The sequence below is a fragment of the Falco naumanni genome, chromosome 8 (genome assembly GCF_017639655.2).
Source record: "Falco naumanni isolate bFalNau1 chromosome 8, bFalNau1.pat, whole genome shotgun sequence".
NCBI lineage: Eukaryota > Metazoa > Chordata > Aves > Falconiformes > Falconidae > Falco > Falco naumanni.
The window spans coordinates 31,176,592-31,197,299 of record NC_054061.1 but is presented as its reverse complement, the minus strand read 5'-3'; the positions used below and the strand labels follow the sequence as shown (position 1 = coordinate 31,197,299).

Here is a 20,708-nt window from a genome sequence, read left to right as displayed (position 1 = left end):
TTTGAGTGAATGTACAACACTAAAAGTCTCTCCGTCAAGATGAAAAACATTTATTAAGAATGTTACAGTTACACTTTTACTTTGTGCATTAGATTATTCTGACTTGCCATTTGGAATTAAAAAGCAGTTGCAAGTCTCATCCACTGCTGTGATTTATTTTTTTTTCCACTCACTAATCTTTTTCCAACTTGTCTATTTTAAGCAAAATTTAATTATTATTCCATGTGTGCTGCTGATAGAGACAGAATTATGTAGAATAACTGAAAAAGCAGATTTTTTTTTCCCCCTCTCACATTTTAGAATAATTGGTTTCCAGATCTGGCCAGCCTGTTTGATTCTTTAATCATAATAAGAAGTAATTGTAAACCTTCAGTCAGAGCTCAGGTTTTTCCTTCATCTAATTTTCCTCATTTTGTAGGGCGCAAACATTTCAGAACTTCTTCCAAGCAAACCTGATTGCTGCAGCAAGAATTGTATCCATTCATGTACTTGAAGAGGCATAGGATGAGATTTCTCATATACACAAAGGTATAGAAATATTTAGAGATTAAGAATTTAAGTAAACATTAAAAAAAAGGATGACTAAAACTATTGATAATATATAAATATTCCTTTAAACCATGAAGCTGGACATTTGGGTAGACATTTAACATTTGTTTTCTTTCTTGGGAACTGCTTTTTTTTTAAAAAAATAATTTATTTTTCTAATATTTTTCTAATCTTGGGAAACTTTATCTCAAAGGAGAATAGCACTGATGTGATAATACTGACTCCCAGACTCACCCAAGATGAGAGGATTTTAGGAAGTCATTAGTCCAACTCCCTGCACAAAGCAGGATCAACATCGAATCTCAGACCAGGCAGCCCAGGGCTTGGTCCAGTTGGATCCTGAAAGTGCACAGCCTCTCCAGGCTAAGTTTAATTATGCTTGATTGCATTTAAGAAATGGAGTAAGATATGCATATAATGTTTGGGGGGGTTGATTTCAAGGTACTGTCACTGACAGACTTCAGTCAATAGATGAATGACAACACTAACAAAGCTAGGTAAGTATTTGCTTTTTTACTTTGTATGTGCTTCTACTTTGTCCATACTGTTATTTAAATTCTAAAATATTTTAAATATGTCAATCTATATTTATTTAAATAAATTAATATATTTATCTATATTTACAGACATCTGTATATATGTATAAAATGTGAAAAACAGCTGGGCTCCTCTAAACAGAGATTTGGTATAGCTTTTCTAAAAATATTAAAAAACTCATCCTAATACATCTGCTATTAATGACTTCAACCACACGTTAGCACATCAATCAAATTGTAGAAAGACTGCCTCTTAATTTCTATATTAAAATTAGTTTCAACAGTCAAAGAGGAAATACTTCAAAAGATGAAAACTTTGGGCTTCTAGACTGTACTTGAGCATTGTATTTCATATAGCAAATGTATGCGCAAAGATTTTTTAACAAATGTTTTTGCATTAAAAACCCCACCAAATGGAAAGTCACTAAGTCATCCCTAGTTTGTAAATCTAACTCATGACACTGCTGCCAAAGAAAGATGCTAATTCCTTTTGGTATAAAATTCATGATTACTAACAACATATACTAGTTTGGCTGCAAGACTACAACTCTGGACCTGTGATCAATGACTATTTTAAGATTAAGTGACCATTTCGGATTACATTCATCAGTACTAATGGTATCTTATTTAAAAGTTTAATGAGAAAGCTATAATGCATATCACATTTCTCAGTAAGATACATTACTATTGAATTTCAGATAGTGTATTATGAAAAATGAAATAAAAGAAAAAAACCCCATTGTTTAAAATGGATTTTCTAAGCATATTGAACACATGAACCAGACTGAAGGCATTTGTTAAGAGGGTTATTCTTGAAGTAATTCAATCTTGTTTATTTTCACTACATATAAAAGAGTATGTCTTTGTGTTAGATCTGAAACGAGTCATTAGAGAACACGCTGGTATCTACATCATAAAAACATACATGGTGTTTTCAGTAAAATGTTTTAACATAATGGGTTAGGCAGATCCATGAAGTGACTTTGCTCCTCAGAAGTCATTTATTCAGTCTATTTGATGTGAGCCAACTCTTGTATTTGAGAAATCAATAAGTGTAGAAGTTGAACTAACAATGATTCATGCTCAGGGTAAAACCTGTCAAAACTGAGAGATGTGTAAAATATTCTTTCAGTCCATATTCTTTTCATAGCAAGGAAGGGAATTAATATTTCTTGGGAGCACGGAACAAAGAATTTTTAAAAACAGATGGGTATATCTGTTGACTCTAATTGCTTGTGGTAAACTCAGGCAGATCTTAATCCAAATTACAGCTCTGTTCAGCTTTTCCAGCCTCTAACAGCTACTAACACAGTCTCCAATTAGGACTTCTAACAGTCCTTGCTCTGTTATTTATACAGGCTGTCCTTGTTTTGTTTCGTTTTTTTATTATTAGGAAAAAAACCCCAAAAAACAACCCAAACCCCAAAAAACCCTAAAGCAACCACCTTATTTTTCCATTCATCATTGCTGAGGAAGATTTATTCTCACAGATACTTGATAATACATCACTTGTATCTCATTGTCTAAAAAAAATAGATACATTACAATATAATTGTAGAACTAGCTTCCAATTGTGTACTATTTCTTGGTAACATAGTTAGTACACACAACAGATTATAGTAAGAATTAAGTGGAATTTAAAAAAAAAAAAAAAACCACATTTTAAACACTGTGGGTTGTTGTTGGGTTTTTGGCTTTTTTTTTTTTTTTTTTTTTTTGTCTGTGGGCTATTACGGACAAAGTCTTCACTTACAATGGACATTTCTGGGACATTTCTGCACATTATGAATGCACAGAAGAGAAATTGGGAGGACGTAACAGAGTTGGCAGTTTTACAGCAGAAGCTTGAACTTAGGCTATATGAAATAAATTGTTCGTAGGTTAAGGGAGCTGCTGACAAATAGTGTAATATTGTCTATTTATACAGCATTAGCACACAGGGACTCCAGTCCCATGTGATGCAGGAATACAACCATGTGAAAATCAGAGTTGAGTTAAGACTTTCTAAACTGCTGGATCTTGGAAACTCAGCTGGTCAGTACCTAAGTCTTCCTAAAATAACAGTATTCATACTTGATAAGAATGACAATATTATTGAAAATAAATACTTTTTTCTGTCAATAAACATTTTGTTTGAAAAGCTAAATGCCCTCGAATCCATTTTTACTGAACAATAGCAAAGCACAATGTTCTTTTCTCAATACAGTCTTTGAACAAGAAGTTGAAAACACAGATTCTCATTTTTCAACTCTGGCAATTCTGAATGGGGAAAAAAGACCTATCTTCTACCTAAATTAGAATTATCTATTTTGTTTACTTATAAATTTGAACAGCAACCCTGTAAGTATAAATGGAACAGAGAAACCCAGTAAGTTATTTGAAAAGCAGCAATACCTTGTCTCATGTAGTTTCTTATGAAAAATGGAGGGTGACGTATTATTATTTTTTAACCATTAAAAAAGGCTGAACTCACATATATGAATCAACATATCAGCTGATGAAATCAAGCACTTTCTAGAAGAAATTTTAAAAACCCTTCTGAAAAAAAAGGTAAGTGGATGCATATGGACATGTATGTAACATGGTAGCTTTCATAATAGACTAAAAAAACAACAGTGGGAGCATCCAAATAGTACCCCTCTTTCCCTGTCTTTCTAATTCAGATTTTTTTGCAAGGAAGAAACTGTGAGAGTTTACCTGCTGTTCTGCAGGTGATCATAGTAATGCCCCAGCAGAGAGCAGCACCATCGCCCCATCACAAATACACCAGTATAATATATAATATAATAACACATATATAAAGACAAACAATGCAAACAACAGATATGCAGATACTCCAGGAATAACTCTGCTACTTCGAGTAAATAGTAACTGTCTGGTGAACTGAATGCAAGTACTTACAGGATTGTAACTCAACACGGATGAAATGTGAAAAGGCTGTTTATCAGACAAATACTAAGTAAACATCGATGCCCATAATTCCCAACATAAAATAGACTCTATTTTCTCCATCTTCTATTTATGGGGACTGATAGTTATTATGTTTTGCCACATAATTTGCATGAAACCCTGGATAGAAGTGCAACACTATGTATTCACATGAATACTCACTCCTGTGGCATAGTTCATGATAGCACATACCGTCATCAAATTCATATTGCCACATTTTGCTACAAAGCACATCATCATAAACAAAGACCTTGTCTTTTTAGATCTTTAAAATACCTTGCATACATGTGGAGCTATATAAAATAAAGTAAAAAATGTGTAATAGATGAGTAGTATGCGAAGATCACCTACAGCCTATTACCTTAACAAATTCTAACCTGTCCAGCTAAAACTTCAACTCAACATAAACCAACAGCCTTTAAAAGGGAAAAATTTGAACAGCCCGCTTTCATGAATTTCTCAATAGCTGACTTGTTAACACCTAATCTTGCCATACCTTAGAGAGGAATAAAATATATGACAAAAATATTTGCAGGAAATAACTTCAAATTTTAAGGATGCATCTCACTTAAAATTCACTTCTTATTTTTCTTCCCCTCAGTGCTCTAAAGCTAATAAAAATTGGTCTTTCATGTTCTTGATAAGAAATAAAGGTGAATGGGAAAGTCATGTCTGGATCAGACTCTTATTTCTGATCTTGTAGGTTCCGGAGTATGCACGTGCATGACTTGCTTCTGGACTCATCTCAAAATGAGCAAATGAAAGAGGAACAATCACCCTAAGCACCCAAGTAAAAACACATAAAAAACAGGCTTAGATAAAGAAGCATGTATTTCTGGAGGAAAAACCTGATCGTATAAATATTATATCAATTCTTTACTTCATAGGCAGTGCTACATAAAATATTGCTGCCCATATCACTGCTGTTTTAAGAAGTCATTTGTTAGTCTTCTGCATGGAGTAATCTTGTTGAGAAGACAGATTTGATTTCATCTTTCTTGTGTATGTTTCCAACCATTAGCTGGTACTTCAGGTAATGCTCTTCAAAATCAGATTTTCATAAGCACTGTATAAACTATCTTACTGAAAAGACCTGCACACATAACACCAAACAATGTCTTGGTTAAAATTGAGACATACTGCAACATACTTTCTTCATCCTTTGATTTTTGCAGAAAAAAATTCAGTAATTAATTTCACTGACCAAGACAACTACTGACAATTGAACATTTACTTTCCATCTAATTGACTGAAAGACAATCTCCTAATGCAGAACAGATAATAGTAATTTAAGACTTCATTGAATTTTTCCCCTCATGGATTCTTCTAATCTGCAGACAAACTCCTGAAGATCCTTTCAGTGCACTCGAGTAAGCCAGTATTATCAGAGGCAATCTCTAAAAGCTTGACCTGTGTGTCACTTGTTGCCGTTTGTCCTCCATTTGCTGTAGACTGTGGTCAGTACTCCCTATCATTATCCTCTAAAAATAGATATTATAGCAGCAAAGTGATGACAGGCATCAGCACACAGCAGAAAAATAACTTCTTTCTCTGAGGGTGTCATTGCTTCAGAATCTCATCTTTACTTCAATACATTAAACTACAAATATTCAGACACACTTTTGAAATATTTTTCATTCTTACTGAATGAATGATGTTTAGATGTAAAAATATTTTTCTCCTACCTTCCTGAAAAAGATTGGATTATTCTTCATCCTGATCTTACTGTAAGATTTCTTAAGTTATTTTCACAGTGCTTTAAGCTAAATACATTGTTTTATTAAAATTCTCTAGCTAAAAAAGATTACAAGTTTGAAGCCCTAATTCAGGAAGACATTTCCTTTTTTAGAGAGTGTATAACTGCTTATGCTTCTAAACTAGAACTGAACTTTAATCTGTTTTTTAAGCACATTTCTGAACCAAAAGCTAAAAAAACCCGTACATAATTCATCTTGCATCGAAAGCAGAAAATGCTGCATTAGTAATAGCAAAGAGAATAAAGTAGGAAAAATTCCTGAAAGTTGGTATTCAAAAGGGATTTGAAAGCAGGCAAAAGAAAAGAAAAACAAAATCACAAGGAAGGGATTATTAAATCAAGTTAGAGAAAAAAAAGAAGGGGACTTTCAAAGAAGGAGAGCAACTGATCTCATTTACTTCTTTACTTGCTCTTCTGTGCCGTATTATATCCTAGCAAGAGCATAGGGAGAACATTCCTATGATGTCTGAGAAAAAAACCCACTAATATCCAGAATAAAGCTTATTTTCCTTTCACACAGACTCTAGGGACAACTTGCAAGGTACAAGCTCCTGCTGAGGGACACTGAAGTTCCCCAATGACAAAAGAATTTCTTAGGACCCCAGTGCTCACTCCACTGCTAATTGCAAATTACTGCAAGAACACAGTGTTTGACTTTCGTTTTCTAATCAAATCTACAAATCTGATTTTGGTAGTTGTAAATAATACCACCAACAGAGTAAGAAAAAAAATAAAAGTAATTTAAACACAGTCTTTATTAAAAGCAACCTTTCCTCTGGAAATCTCAACTGGCTTGGATGCTCTGCCTCTCAGAGCATCACATTCTTTGCTCGTACCTTGACAATCTTCAAAGGAAAATAAAAAAGACGTAGCACTGCTAAACTATCCCCTCTGCATACGTACAATGGTCTCCCTGCTGCTGTGTTCACACTGTCCCAGAAGAATCAGGATGGCAGGACACTCTGCAGGAACGTAAGCATTCATTTCTCAAATTAGCTCATACTTACTGATCTGTTGCCTTGCAAAATGAGACTTTTTCAGTGTTCCCAACCAAATTATGACAAGTGACAGAAATATGAACTACACACAGTCAATCCATGCAAGTTATGGCAAAGTCAAAAAACTCAGAGAATTTATGAAAGCATTTCAGAAGTCTGGAAAACTATGGAGTACTGCAGCAAAGAAAACACAGAAAGTACCTCTAAAATTGCCACAGCCTTCTGTTGCAAAAGAAAAAGCCAGAAGCCACAGTACTTACGCCAGTAATACTGGCTTACATTCTGTGACCTGCTATGATCTAGATGGACAGAACTTGATGTCCAGAAATCAATTTACAACACTTTAAGAAATTTTCTTCCACATGAACTTTAGAAAGCTACACCAAAACAGCTGTTAAGCCACATGAAATGGTTTTCTTCCTTCTATTAAGCATGATTTAAATGATTCATTCAATTATTACTTTTGTATTCAAAGATGGCTTATTTTCATGCAGATTTATGTCACGTTATGCAGAGGACATTCTTAATTGTGCTGAAACAACTGCAAATTTAATTAAAGTTTGCCATTCCAAGCATAAAACAGATTAAAGAAAATGCTGACAACAGTAAAATAAATATTCAACTATTTAACTCAACATTTATTTTTAATCCAAATATCAAAATAACCTTGTTTCTAATTACAATTTCATGACAAAATGTCTTGAAGAAACATTTGTCTCTATTTTTCTCCAATCTGTTCAGCCGAAACACACTGGCTTATTTATAAAACTGTTGATTAATAAATGTGTTCCAGCTGTATTACTGTATGTTACAAAGAACACAGATTAATGTATGTAAACAACCATCTAAAAAACCCAAAGTCTTTACAGTCTGCAAAAGCAGAAATCCCATCAAATATATTACAGTGCAATTATAAACCTAAATCTTAACAAAGAAGGAAAAATAAGGGGCAAACATAGGTAATAAAGCCTAGAGATCTGTGGGAATTTATAACAGATGCTGAGGACAGCTAAACACAAAGTTACTTGTAGTTCCATAAACTGAGTATTATTAAAGACTCAACCATGTGTTGTAATACAGGACTACAAGCAAATCCTCAGTTTCGTAAAAAGTTACACTGGAATGAGATATAATGAAAGAATCTGACCTGATTCTACTGAAATAATTTGAAAATCTCCAATTAAGTTATGCTGTTTAATATTAATTTTATAGGCAATATATTTAATGATTTAGTTAACAGCTGGGCAAAGGAATAAGGTAGACAGGTGGGTTTCCTCTCATCCAGACCCACTAAGTAGCTATGATTAAGGAAGAGGGGGAAAAAAAGGCAGGGAGGGGAAGAAGACCAAACACTAACTTAAACCTTCACATTATTCAAAAGCATTAGTTATGGAGAAATCAACAGGCTTTCCAAGGCATTACAGGTTTTGAGAATACAGAAGTGCCTCCCCAGCCTAACAAGTATCCTAAGAATCAGAAAATTTGGTGGAAAAAGAGACTTTTTACCACATCTTCACAATAATATTTTCTGTAACTTCTGACAGAATTAACTTTTTTCACTCTTTGGCTATTTTTGCTTCCATCCTAAGCTACAGATTCTTCTCAGAAGGTAACAGACCTCAGTGGCATTATTATTACTTACATCTGACTGACAACATCCAGCTAATAACCAATTTTAGCACAGCCACCACCACTTCTAGAGGACGCAACAATCACAGTATGTTTCTGGCTTGAAAGCCATGAGCCCAGCTGGAGCACTTGAGAGTAAGAATCACAAACCTCATGCAATGCCATCCTGGAATACCATCACAGATTGATTGCCAAGCCCTGTTCATTTCTCATTTTAATTACTTCTTACCAATTTACTTGAGCAAAGGAAACCACTAGATGGAAGATGTAAATGCTGCAAAACTCATTCCTCTAAGTACCTACCAGCAACTGGACTGTAAAAGGAATGAAAAGTTTATTTTTGCAACAAAACCAAGAATGAAATATGTAAAGGGAGTTCTACTGCAAAGTAATATATTCAGCATGCATTGCAAGCAAGCTGCGTATCAATGGACCATCTTTATTGTGGGGCAGGGATCCATCCCTGATGTTACTACATTTAGATGTAACAAAGTCTGACGGATACTTTCATGTTCTCCTTATTTTTCTAGATTAGCTGTATGTGCTATTACTAAGAAAATCCCAAACAGACCAACCCATCCAAAATGAAATTTTCAATAGGTCAAATAAGGAAATTAAGTAAGTGTGAGGGATTATTAAACTCTTTCACACAATAAGCAGCAACCAAGAAGGGAACCATCAAGGAGCAAGGATTTTTCAGACAGGAATGAAACTGGAACCCTTCACAATAAAAGCCGACAACAGCTGCAGCTCTTTCCTAGTTTATCGATATATGCATATTGCTAAAAAGGCTTGATCCAGAATCCACTAGAGTTGCTAGAAGAACACCCTACTTGGATCTAGTACCAAGTAAATGAGTCATTTTACATCAACACTTGTAGAATATTTCAGGTCAGCTTTCAGCACATTTTCCACTTTGCAGATACAATTAAAGCTGCAGGTATACAGATCAATATGGCAATGTTACCAGGAGGTCATAAAGGTTTGTATACTGACTGAAAATGAGTATTTTATTGTTCTATGAATTGCAATCCACAATATGCTGCTATTGTATTATAAATTACCAACACAAAAACAATAAGGAAACTACTGTACTGTATTATAATGTGATAAACAATAGTAATTTTTTCTCATTAATTAACATTGACTTCTCATACTAAGGTGACAGGTATTAACAGGTATTTGTAAATTTTACTGTTCCAAAATAAATAAATATTTTAAAAAGCCCCACAACCCAAACTTGCTTGAGTAACTACTGAGTATCAATCCAGAACTTTTCTGTAAAGGCGAACAGTTCATTTTTTTTAACAACACTCTACAAACACCAATATGCACAGAAGAAATTAATAAAAACTATCTTTGTTTGTGGTCAAAGATTTATTACAGAAAATTCTATATGACAGTATTGATTTAAACTCTTTTTGACAACACAATACCCCACAAAATATCTAAATACTACGAGAAACAAAGAATATACTGCATTATATAGTCCAAGAGACTTTCGGACTACCGAAGCCAACAATAAAACTTCCATGACATGAATCAACCTTGATTTGGTTTTTTTTAGTATAGTCCATAAATGACATGTACAGCTGTTTAAAAGAGAAGGAATTCAAAAAGATAGGCTTTCGCATAATCAGCTAGGAACAGAACAGTGTAAGGGTTCTTCTACCCCAAAAACCAGCAAGACACTTCGAAGGAGCCGTGAGCATTTACCTTAGCTAAGAACCTTGCAATTTTTCTGTATGTTCTTAAATACACGCTTCACCATCATTGCATCATAAGGTTTTGGGTAGAGAAATCAAGTACATTGATTATGCTATATTATGTGGAATTGCAGACGAAACATACAAAACAAGGTTTTAATTCAGGTTTTAATTTAGAAGTTCTTTGATCACAAATAGTTGGCTTACCTGTTTAACGTCATATGCAAGAAGAACAAATCTTAGGTCTGGTGAAACAGAGTATCTTGATGCTTTGAATGTTACCTAAAATGAAGTAACAATATAAGTGAGTTTTCAATAAGAAGGATCATTTTTTCCAAATTTTCTTACTTTCTCACTGTTTTTTCTTACTGAACTTCCCATTCATAAAATAGATCTGGTTTAGAGGACCAATGTAATTTTCACAAATGAAGGACTCAATTCTTCATCTAATTTGCTGGTATCGGTACAATGGCAACATATGAATCTGGCTTCAACACTAAATACCAATTAAGAAGCTGATGAGTTTTTTATCATGACTGCAAGCACTAAGCTCAAGAATAACAACTATAACCAATTCATTTACAGAGGATGAAGGAAGACACTTTTGTTGGTGTGCACTTCAGGAATGATTATATGGGAGATTCATCACTAGGTTAGGCTTAAAGATAACATACAAGAAAAAGAATAGGTGTGCACTATGTCTCTATTACTTTTCTTTTAGCAGTTCATATATAAATATTTTGCAAGACAACTTGCACTAAAAAAACCTTCTTTCTTATAGGAAAGAAAATGCTTACAGGAGAGCAAAGTGAAAAATAAGGTAGCATTGTAAAACTAATATTGCTTTACATCTATCCAAGACTACATGACACCCAACTGAATTCAGGGCTGTAATTAAATCAAGGGGTAATGTTGATGTCAGAAAGATTTAATACATCTAATGTATGAGGAAGATAAGAATGTGCTTTAAAGGATACTGAAGGAAATAATTTTAAATTAATCTCAAGACAACTATTTGCAGAATGAAAGGAAAAGAGAGAAGTGAAAATTGCAGATAAGAATAGAAAAAGTAGGACAGAAAAAATAACAGAATCACAAAGGTACAAGATGAAAGAAAATAAGTAAATAGCTATGCAGAACAAGATCTATCCACTATTCAAAGGAAGGCTTTCCCCTACTTTACTTCTTAAGCACCCTGTTATGTTCAGCCTAATCCCACTGCTAAACTAATGAATTCAACAGGGGTTTAAGGTACACAAACCAGAAGTCACAAACTAATACATTCAGAGTAGCTAAGGAGTTATTCCCAAAGAAAGAAAGAGGGGAAAAATACCCCCCCAAAAAAAACCCCAAAAAACCCAAAGTCAATCTTCCAATAAACTGAAAAGTTGCTAAGTTTTGATATACAGATTAAACTCAGGTTCCTAGGCAATATAATTAGAATCAAGCTATCTAAAGAAATCAAAGGGAAAAAATTAATTTTTAAGAGAAACTGTGTATTAGTTTGATTAGAAGATAAATCTGCAGTCTTGAGGAAAGATGAGGGAAAAAATAGAAGACCATCTTTTTGTATCTACAAAGAATTCAGAACAGGTTTCTACTCAAATTAGCTTTTATGAGTTAACTATCTTTAAGCAGAGACCATGTTAATGTTAATTTATGAGGAACAATCCCTTTTCTTGGCACATCACTGAAAACATTCGTAGATGTAAAATTTCTCTGCTTTCTAGCAGTACATTAATTATTGCCCCACTACCTCAGTCTTCAGCAATATGTAACTCAGGCAGCTTTCCAAATTCATTCTCAGGGAGTGAGGTGCTTACCATTTCATGCATTTAGTAAGAAGCTTCAGTCACTGATTATGCCATCACAAAAGTAATGATGCACTTAATGCAAACACCTGAGTAGCTCAGCTACAAACTATTGGCAGTTTGAGGCAACATCAGCAACAGCTACTTGCATATTCTATATACAAGTATAGAGTCTTGTAGATCTGAGATTTAAAATCATTTGAATCCTACTGAAGATGACCTTGTTCATTCAGCTTGCACTCACCTGGAAAAATTCTGTTTGCCTCCAGAAATGCAGAAATGCCTCAGACACGTGGTGTATGCGCAATGCCAATAAGCTATAATCCCTTGATTGCAGGTAATGGCTTTGGCAAAAGAGTTTTCTTTTTGTTGGTATAATGACATTATTCTTGTTAAAAGGAGCACAAAGCTGTTTCCTACTTTTTAATGTTTCACTTTAGAAAAAAGAAAATAAAAATTAGACCAGGAGAAATCATGTGCACTGTCAAAACTGACAGCAATCATGATTTCCTTAAATCATCATATAAACATTATTAGCCCATTTTTTAAACTTGGATTTACAATCAAGCTTTTAAGGAAATATATGTTTAATTCTAATAGGATTTTAGAGAGATTTAAGTGATTTAAAGTCACTTTAAGGGATTTACATTTCCTTAAGAGTTCTGGTTTGACTTTTTTTTGAGGAAGATAAGCACAATTTTGGCAATAAATTCAGAAACTGTCTACTTGTATGCACAGAAGAAGCCTTTCTAGATTAAAAACAGGGGAAAAAATAAAAATCACCTGACAAATTCCTCCTGCCTAACATGGCAAATAAGTTTACAATCTGTGAGTTCACTAAAACGAACAAAAGATTATGGTTTTTCCCCATAAACATGTCTATGGTATTTCATCAACCATCAGATGCCTGACTCTGACTGAGGAGATAGGATCAGCTGGTGATGGACTTAAAAGAAAGTTTCAGTCCCTGCTGTAGGAGGCAAGATGTATGCCAGTCAAGCCCTTGGGAGATTGTCTATTGGGACATTCGCTACAGGGATTAGATATATTTATTCATTCATTCAAAATAAGTTTGTGAAAACTCTGACCCCAAGGGTTTGTTCTCTTCTCCGAAGAACATATTTTTGACTTTTAAAGAAAGTGTTGGGAAAATATCATATTTGAAACCGTGGGAATTAAGAAACTTTTGGTGTTCTTGTTATCAAAAATCCAGAGGACGGCTGTTTCGCTATCATGTCTGCCTATCTGCAATTTTTCAAGCTTCTTGCCTTGTCAGGAGCTATTTAGACTTCACTCAAGACCTAAATGCTGCCCCTTATGACTATGCCTCTATGGTTTAGCTGTGCTTGAGGTCTAAGAAACGTAGCTCTGGACAAATAAGCTCTGAAACAGGGAAAATATAGCTGGCTAATTAGACACAGTCCCTGGATGCAGAAGCAGGGCTAGTTTCTTTCTGCATCACTGCACGGTATCAGCTAGTCAGGAGACTGGGCATAATTCGACACAGTACTGCACTGTGCACTCCATATACACCCTTACCCCCTTCCCAAACCACAACGGAGGAAAGGCAGAAGAGAAGGAAAAAGGGAAGATAATGTCCTCATGTTCCTGGTATTTGTCAGTTCTACTTAGGCACATCTGACTTAAAATCCCTACAAAAACCACAACCCGTATGCAACTAGAAAACACTTTGACTAGACAAATTGTGGGAATCCCTAAATTGGTTGCATTTCACACTGTTGCAGACAGCTTTTTAAGCACCTGCACACTGTCTTCCCTTTTTAATTCACAAATCTGTCATCCATTTTTCCTGTATTGCTGAACTTGACACCATTTCACTTTTTCAGACATGAGAGAATGATCCTACATCTGATCTTGCATTCCTCACGCAACCAAAACCTCCACTGATTGTATAATTAGGCCTAACCATACTAAGCATTGCATTTCTAGGATTCTTTGAAATACCTCATATGCTAAGAGTTTTAATTCTTCTCCTGACAGTGATGCATGATGTGACGATGCCATGGACAAGCAATGACTGCTGGTCTCCTTGTCACCATAAATTGCAAGGGTAAAAGCCAAACAGAGGCAAAAGGCCACACTGCATTTAAATACTCTTTTGCCCTTCAGCTTTCCAGCTTTCTCTCTCATCCATATTCCAAATATGTCTTGCTAAACATAGTTTTGCATGGCAAGAAAGAAGATGTTAACAGCTTGAGGCAGTAAGTGTGAAAGCAAAAGAAAAAGCGATTCTGCAACAAATACATGTAGGAGACAACCCCCACTTCCCTACACACAGTTGGCTTTTCTTCCACCTTTCCATATGGATGATTAAAACGGAAAACAAAATTCTGATGAACAATATGTTCTCACGTTTGATTTCCAATGTCAATATTTTGCACTGATGACTTTTTTTTATTTATTTTCCATTTTACATCTGTTTTGCTGTTAACAGAAATGCCTGTTACGATTTGTTTAAGAAAAGGTTTAGGCTATGTTTGGGTTCTGCATCCTCAGTAAGGGCCCCTCAGTATCAGCTCCTTTTTATTTCTTCTGTTTTCTTAAAACCTGGTTCTGAGTTATTGATGTACTGGCTACTCCCTTCATCTTTGCTCTATTCTTTTACCTACTATAAAATGTTGGGTTTACTACTTTTGTGGATTTTAATTACCATAACATTTAAATCAGCACCATATAGTCTTTCAAAAATATACCATAGAGCAGACAGATGGAAGTTACCTATAATAGTCTAGCTCAGAGCTGTAAGAATGTCAAATACCTTATAGTACTCTTTTTTTCATAGTTTCAATTGGATAGTTTTAATTGAAATAATATATCACAGTTAAAACTGATTAGAGGGAATTTTCACTTTTGTGGAGTTTACTTTGTTGTTGTTGGGTTTTTTACTTTAGTCTTACCCATCCTTCTGTTTCAGTTTCTTGTACTTCTACTTTCCCCAGACACTTAACATAATCCACGCTACCATTATTATCCTTTTCCAATTATTGTTTTATGCTCGCTTTACACACATTTAGCTTAAATTTTTTTTTTTTTTTTTTTTTGTTATTCATCCAGGATAAAATATTTTAAGACCTCTAGGATGTTACTTTAAAGCCTGGTGGCAATACTACTGCTTAGGAACTTACACATCTCTCTATCACATCCTTAAATCTCTATCAGGATTTTAATGTATAACTGAACATCAATGTATACGAGTTCATTAGCATTCATAGGTATTCAGTTCAACTTAACAGACAGGCATCGATCAAATGGCAATGCATAAGAGGAATCGGATGGGACAGAATTACCCTAGCTGCAAAATGAGAAGGCATGTGGCCTGTAGCAGTTTCCTAGGGTGGTACCAGCAACCAAGGGAACAATTAGCTTTTCCACCCATTGCCACTGCTGCAAATGAAAGGAGAAGATGGAACACAGGGTGGTCAGACAAGAGAGCAGCTGAGACTGGAGCCTAGCAGAAGAGCTAGCCTTGTAGCAATAAAAACAGGGGACCACTGCAAAGAAAGCCAGGTTGTAATTAGAAAAATGCATGATAATTAGAATGTTGAAAAAATTGGCTTTCTGAGGTTACATTTCTTAATGCGCTATTTCTTGTGTCACCTTAGCATTTAATCTAGATCCAAAAAAGCTGCAATGCTATGTGTTGCAACTGTTAACACTCATGTTTTCTAACCAACACAGAAGATGAACGTGCCTTAAAACATGATATAAGCAAAACTCTGCCCTATGGATGGGGACCATCCTGGAGAGGTGGTTCCCAAAACACACAAAACAAATTCCCCCAAACTCACTTGAAACTCCTTATGTAGTCCCAAGATACTTTCACACACATGAGGAGGTGGGTCATGGTTTAACCCCGGCTGGTAACTAAGTACTGCGCAGCCGCTGGATCACTCCCCCCTCACCCACAGGGACGGGGAGGAGAGTTGGAAAGGAATGTAAAACTCGGGGGTTGAGATAAGAACAATTTAATAATTGAAATAGAATAAAAAAGAAAGAACTAACAACACTGACTAATGACAATAACAGTTATAATGAAAAGGGGAAGGGAAAGAATAACATCCAGAGGGAAAGGAAGAAGGGAACACGTGGTGCACAACGCAACTGCTCACCGGCCCAATGCGCAGCCAGTCCCCGAGCAGTGACCTGCCTGCCCCGGCCAGCCCCCAGGGGCATATACCAGGCACGGTGTCCCATGGGACGGAACACTGCTCTGGCTTGTTCGGGTGAGCTGACCTGGCTGTGTCCCCTCCCAGTTCCTTGTGCCCCTCCAGCCTTTTTACTAGCAAGGCCTGAGGAACTGAAAAGTCTCATGTCAAAGCCAAAACACAGCACCGCGCTAGCTCCTAGGAAAATAACAGTCCATCCCAGCTGAAACTAGGACAGGATGTGATTTTAGGAGATAAAAAAAAAAAGACATGAACAGACCTGTGCAGCTCAAAGGAGCCTCACATCATTGACTCCCTAGTAGAAAACAACGTCTAACCAGTAAATCACAGAATTTTCTCTGTCCCATTCCCCATCTTTGATATAGTTAACCCTTAACTATTTTCTATATCAAGGATATCTATAGATATCAAGTTGATATCTATATGAACTCTATCTATATCAAGGAATCATCTCATCAGGACTATTATTAAGAGAGATCCCACACAGAGAGCTACCCTATCCTGACAGGTTGCAGTACTGTCTCCTGCATTTTTTATATCGAAACCTCCTTCACTTGGACAAAAAACAATGGCGACCACCAAACCACAGTGACTGCAAACCCCTCCATCTGTCAGGCTTTCCCATCTCCATGCATAGTGGTGCACTGCAACAATAAACCCTACCACCTAAAAACCCCTCTACTGAAAAGGTTTTGCTGAGGGGTTATTTAATGTTTAGAGGAGCATGGCAGAGCAGAGATAATGTTAGTGTTCATAACCACCTATTTACAACATGTGTGGGTCATTAAAATGTCCACTGTTGCAACAATTACTAGTATTTATGTGGTTATATAATGTTGTTTAATGTATTTACTATTATTCACCCTTTCATTAATCTTTTACTCAAGGCTTTTAAAATATAAGCATGTAAACTACTTTTGCAATTAAATCTACATTAATCAATAAAGGAACTACAATTGCATTGAGATGCTGCACTGAGTTTCCCATCAAAAGAGGAAAGGGGTGTAGTGATGGGGAATACAAAACAAAAAAAAAAATATCAAAAAGAAGAGAACTATCAACAAGAAGGACTGTTTATGAACAACGGTCTGTAGAACACCACAAAACAGTCCCTGCCAAAAGCTTTGCTTGGACTAAAACTCTCATTCTCTGTGTTTGGCTGCAAGGCCTGCACAGGGTTTTCACAGCTGAGCTGCCACAGCCTAATCATGATTCATGAGCCAAGACTACTCCTGCTCTTCTCACCCTTCTGATGCCATCCCCTGACTAGCAGGCAGCAAGAAGTAATCCTTCTCTCCACCCTTGTGTGAAGATGATCCACAGTAATACGACAATACAACATACTCTAGGGCATACTCCTGGCCAGCCCCTAGAAACAAGTTTGCAACTCGGTAATACTTGTTTGCTGTGCACTAGGATGCAATTTCCCTTTCAGCTTGAAAAGAGCTGTGGAAAGGCGCTGAAATCAAGGGGGAGAGCAGGTCAGGAATTACTGGGTTCTAGAAGACAACAAAGCATACAGCTGGGGGGAATCTGCTGTAAATACAAGACCCTATTCTAAAGTTTCCAAACTGAAAGCAATTATACTTGTACTGTCAGGCATCGCAAACAAATCAACATCCTCTTATTTGGTGATTCAAAATATGTCCCATCATCTACTCTCCAAAGGCTTAAGGAGTCACGCTAGATTCATTTCTGACCCAGGATCCTGGACTGAGTACTTGTTTGGGTGTATGCATGGTGTCTGAATCATGTTGCATGCATCCACCACAAAAGCAGGGGAACTGAGGGCATACAAACAACAGTCTTACCACTTTCGTAATTATCCCAGCCTTTTTTTTTTTTTTTTTTTTTTTTTTTTTAAGAGGGAGAAATGAAGGCAAAGTTTCTAAATGTTTCTTTCAGAGGATTCAACGCATTTGGAAAGTACCATAACAGAACACACGGTCCCTACATGTGTTTTCTATCATCTCTTTGTTTGCTTTTTTCATTTTCATTTGGGTTTAAGGACTGCAAAACAGACCAAAGAGGCTGAGCTAGAAGCGTGATAAGAGACCAGAGGGACAACCTCCCCTGAGCAAAAGACCCCATGTGGTCCTCCATGTTCTCCTTTCTACCTTAGCCAGAGCTCAAGGCTGGGTTGTGTGTGAACAAGTAACATGCTCATAGTGACTTTATGTAATAGGTGACAGCTAAAGGAATAAATAAAACGCTTGTTAAACACTGAAATTAGTTAGATAAATGTGGCATAATGGTACTTATTTTGGAACTGTAATGTGTACTAAAGTTATTGCTAAATGCTGAAAAACTGGTAGGCATGTCACGATAATGGTGATAGGCACCTCAGATAGATGATAGAGGCCATATTGTAATCACATATCAAGGCAGCATCGCAAACATCAGGATGCCACACAATGATTAATGTCTAGGGCTTTTTTTGGCTCCATTTAATAGAAGACTTGCCCAGCCTCCAGCTGTTAACATTTATATGCCGCTGGCTCAGAATATTAACTGTTTATTAGACAGCTTAAACAGGATGCACTACATGAATACACTCAGAGGACAAACATGTAACAGAAAATGTCTTCAAATTATGATATCCACAGATGGTAATAGACTCTTTCTGCTTGACAAGTTACTCTTTTTCACTTATGTCACTGGATTTGTTATCCATAATATTGCTTTGCTGATTTTAATTATATATAAGGCCATATTGTTTTACTAATAGATGGATTACAGAAAAATATTTCATTTGAAAAGTATAAATGAAGTGCAGTAATTTCTTCTACATCTGAATAAAACCTAATGAAACTGGAAAACCCCACACACTTTAATTCAGGAACTTTGGATAGATACTTCCATATGGAAGTGAAATGGGTGTCTCAAAACACTAGCCTTTCTTCATTCCAGGTGCATGACTATTGCTATAGGTAGTGTTAAAAGTTGCTTTTTGGTTGGTTTTTTGTTTAACTTTTTATACACATAACATATGTTTATTAAAAAGTGCAGCCTGCTTTTTTGCTGATACACATGCATAGTGAGCATAGCAGCTTTTCAGTAGGGCTATCTGACTTTCAGACAATAAGCAACACAAAGAAGGATAAAAGAAATGTACTTTGCACAGAAATGGCAGTCTCTAAGATGCAAAAGAAGAGCCAGTGATCTGTACACACTGGAAAACTGCTTCAGGGAATTAGAGATGAGGAAAAAAGAAAATCTGAGCTGCTGGTTCAAATACAGCCCAATCAGTAGTGACAAAGAGTCATTACTAGCCCCTTGCCACTATGCAATGAGTTTATTGTGGCAGTTCAATTTTCAATGGACAATTATCAACATTACTAAGAAAAACCTGCCACTTCTGTGGGCTGCTTGAGCAGAGAGGCAAACTGAGGAGGGAACGCAGACTGAAAGCAGGCTAATAACTTCCATCAAAAGGTGACTTCCATGACTAAAACCCTTTGATAGGGAAGAATGAGGGAACCTGCATTGCCACCGCCTATGTTGGATCTGTGCTGTATTTTTTATTAATATAAGACATCTCTGCAGAGTCATTAAACCAGCACCATTCTAATTATGCACTAGTGATTAGGCAGATGTGACATTGAGCACAGAAAATTTTGATTAATGATCCAGGTGCCTAACTTGGGAAGAGTACATTTAGCAGTGCGAATTTGCAGACAGTGGAGCTTAGAAGAACAGGACAGCTTTTGATTTCAACCGTACAGTGTGCCTCTGTAATGTTATGATCTGTTAGGATCACTGGCCACTTTGTCAACAGACAACTTAGCACGGCAACATCTCCCATTGCTCTCTGCCAAATAGACACCAACAAACTTACTGAGTCTTCTGCTCTGTTTTCAGCTTTTAATTTTACTTCCGTATGAATAATCATTGCTGGAATTGACTTTATTGACCTCTAACACTCAGCTTTTGACTGTATACAGAGAGGAGTTTTGCAAGAAAAAACACAGTCATGTTTTTATTTGTCTCTGTTCTATACATAATTGTTAAATGATTGCTTGAACATTATCCATTTTGGATCAGTTTCCCACATTTCTAATAAAGAGCAGATATCTAACACCTAGAGAGCTCTCAGTCTGTGTGATTTAGGAAAAGTCACACAGGATAAAAAAGGATAAAACAGTTATCTAAAAAGCCCAGAGAAGAGCAACTTTGTGAAGAGAGGCAACACTCACAGTGTGGAGCAGCCTGTCCATACTGATCCATCATTACTTGGCAAAGACTGGTTTAGCATAATGGCCTGAATAGCTTGTCATGCTGGCATTACACTTGACATCACATAAGCCAAACATTTGCAGCTAAAAGTGTATGAATTCATCTGTGAGGAAACTCAAGTCTTATCATTAAAGTCAAGTTTTATACCCAGGGATGTCCAAGTAGCTGTTTGCACTCAAGTTATACACTAAAGGCAATACATATGCCTTACACAGTTAATCCTCTACTTAGCCAGGCAAGTGCTCACACACACACACACACACAGAGATAAGAGGGAAAATGCTTCTGCAGTATTTCGTAGTTTGTACTCTACGGAAATTCACCTTTTCATGCACTTTTAATTGTGTTGGC

General features: G+C 36.1%; 1 protein-coding gene across 2 annotated transcripts in view; it reads right to left on the bottom strand.

Moving 5' to 3' along the window:
• Positions 1–20,708, bottom strand: part of DPP10 (dipeptidyl peptidase like 10) — a 550,146-nt gene that overhangs the window by 134,139 nt on the left and 395,299 nt on the right. For both annotated transcript variants that reach the window (XM_040604442.1, XM_040604441.1), the window contains exon 5: positions 10,331–10,405. In XM_040604442.1, the coding sequence (XP_040460376.1) occupies positions 10,331–10,405 (75 nt within the window). The remainder of the gene's footprint in view (positions 1–10,330; positions 10,406–20,708) is intronic.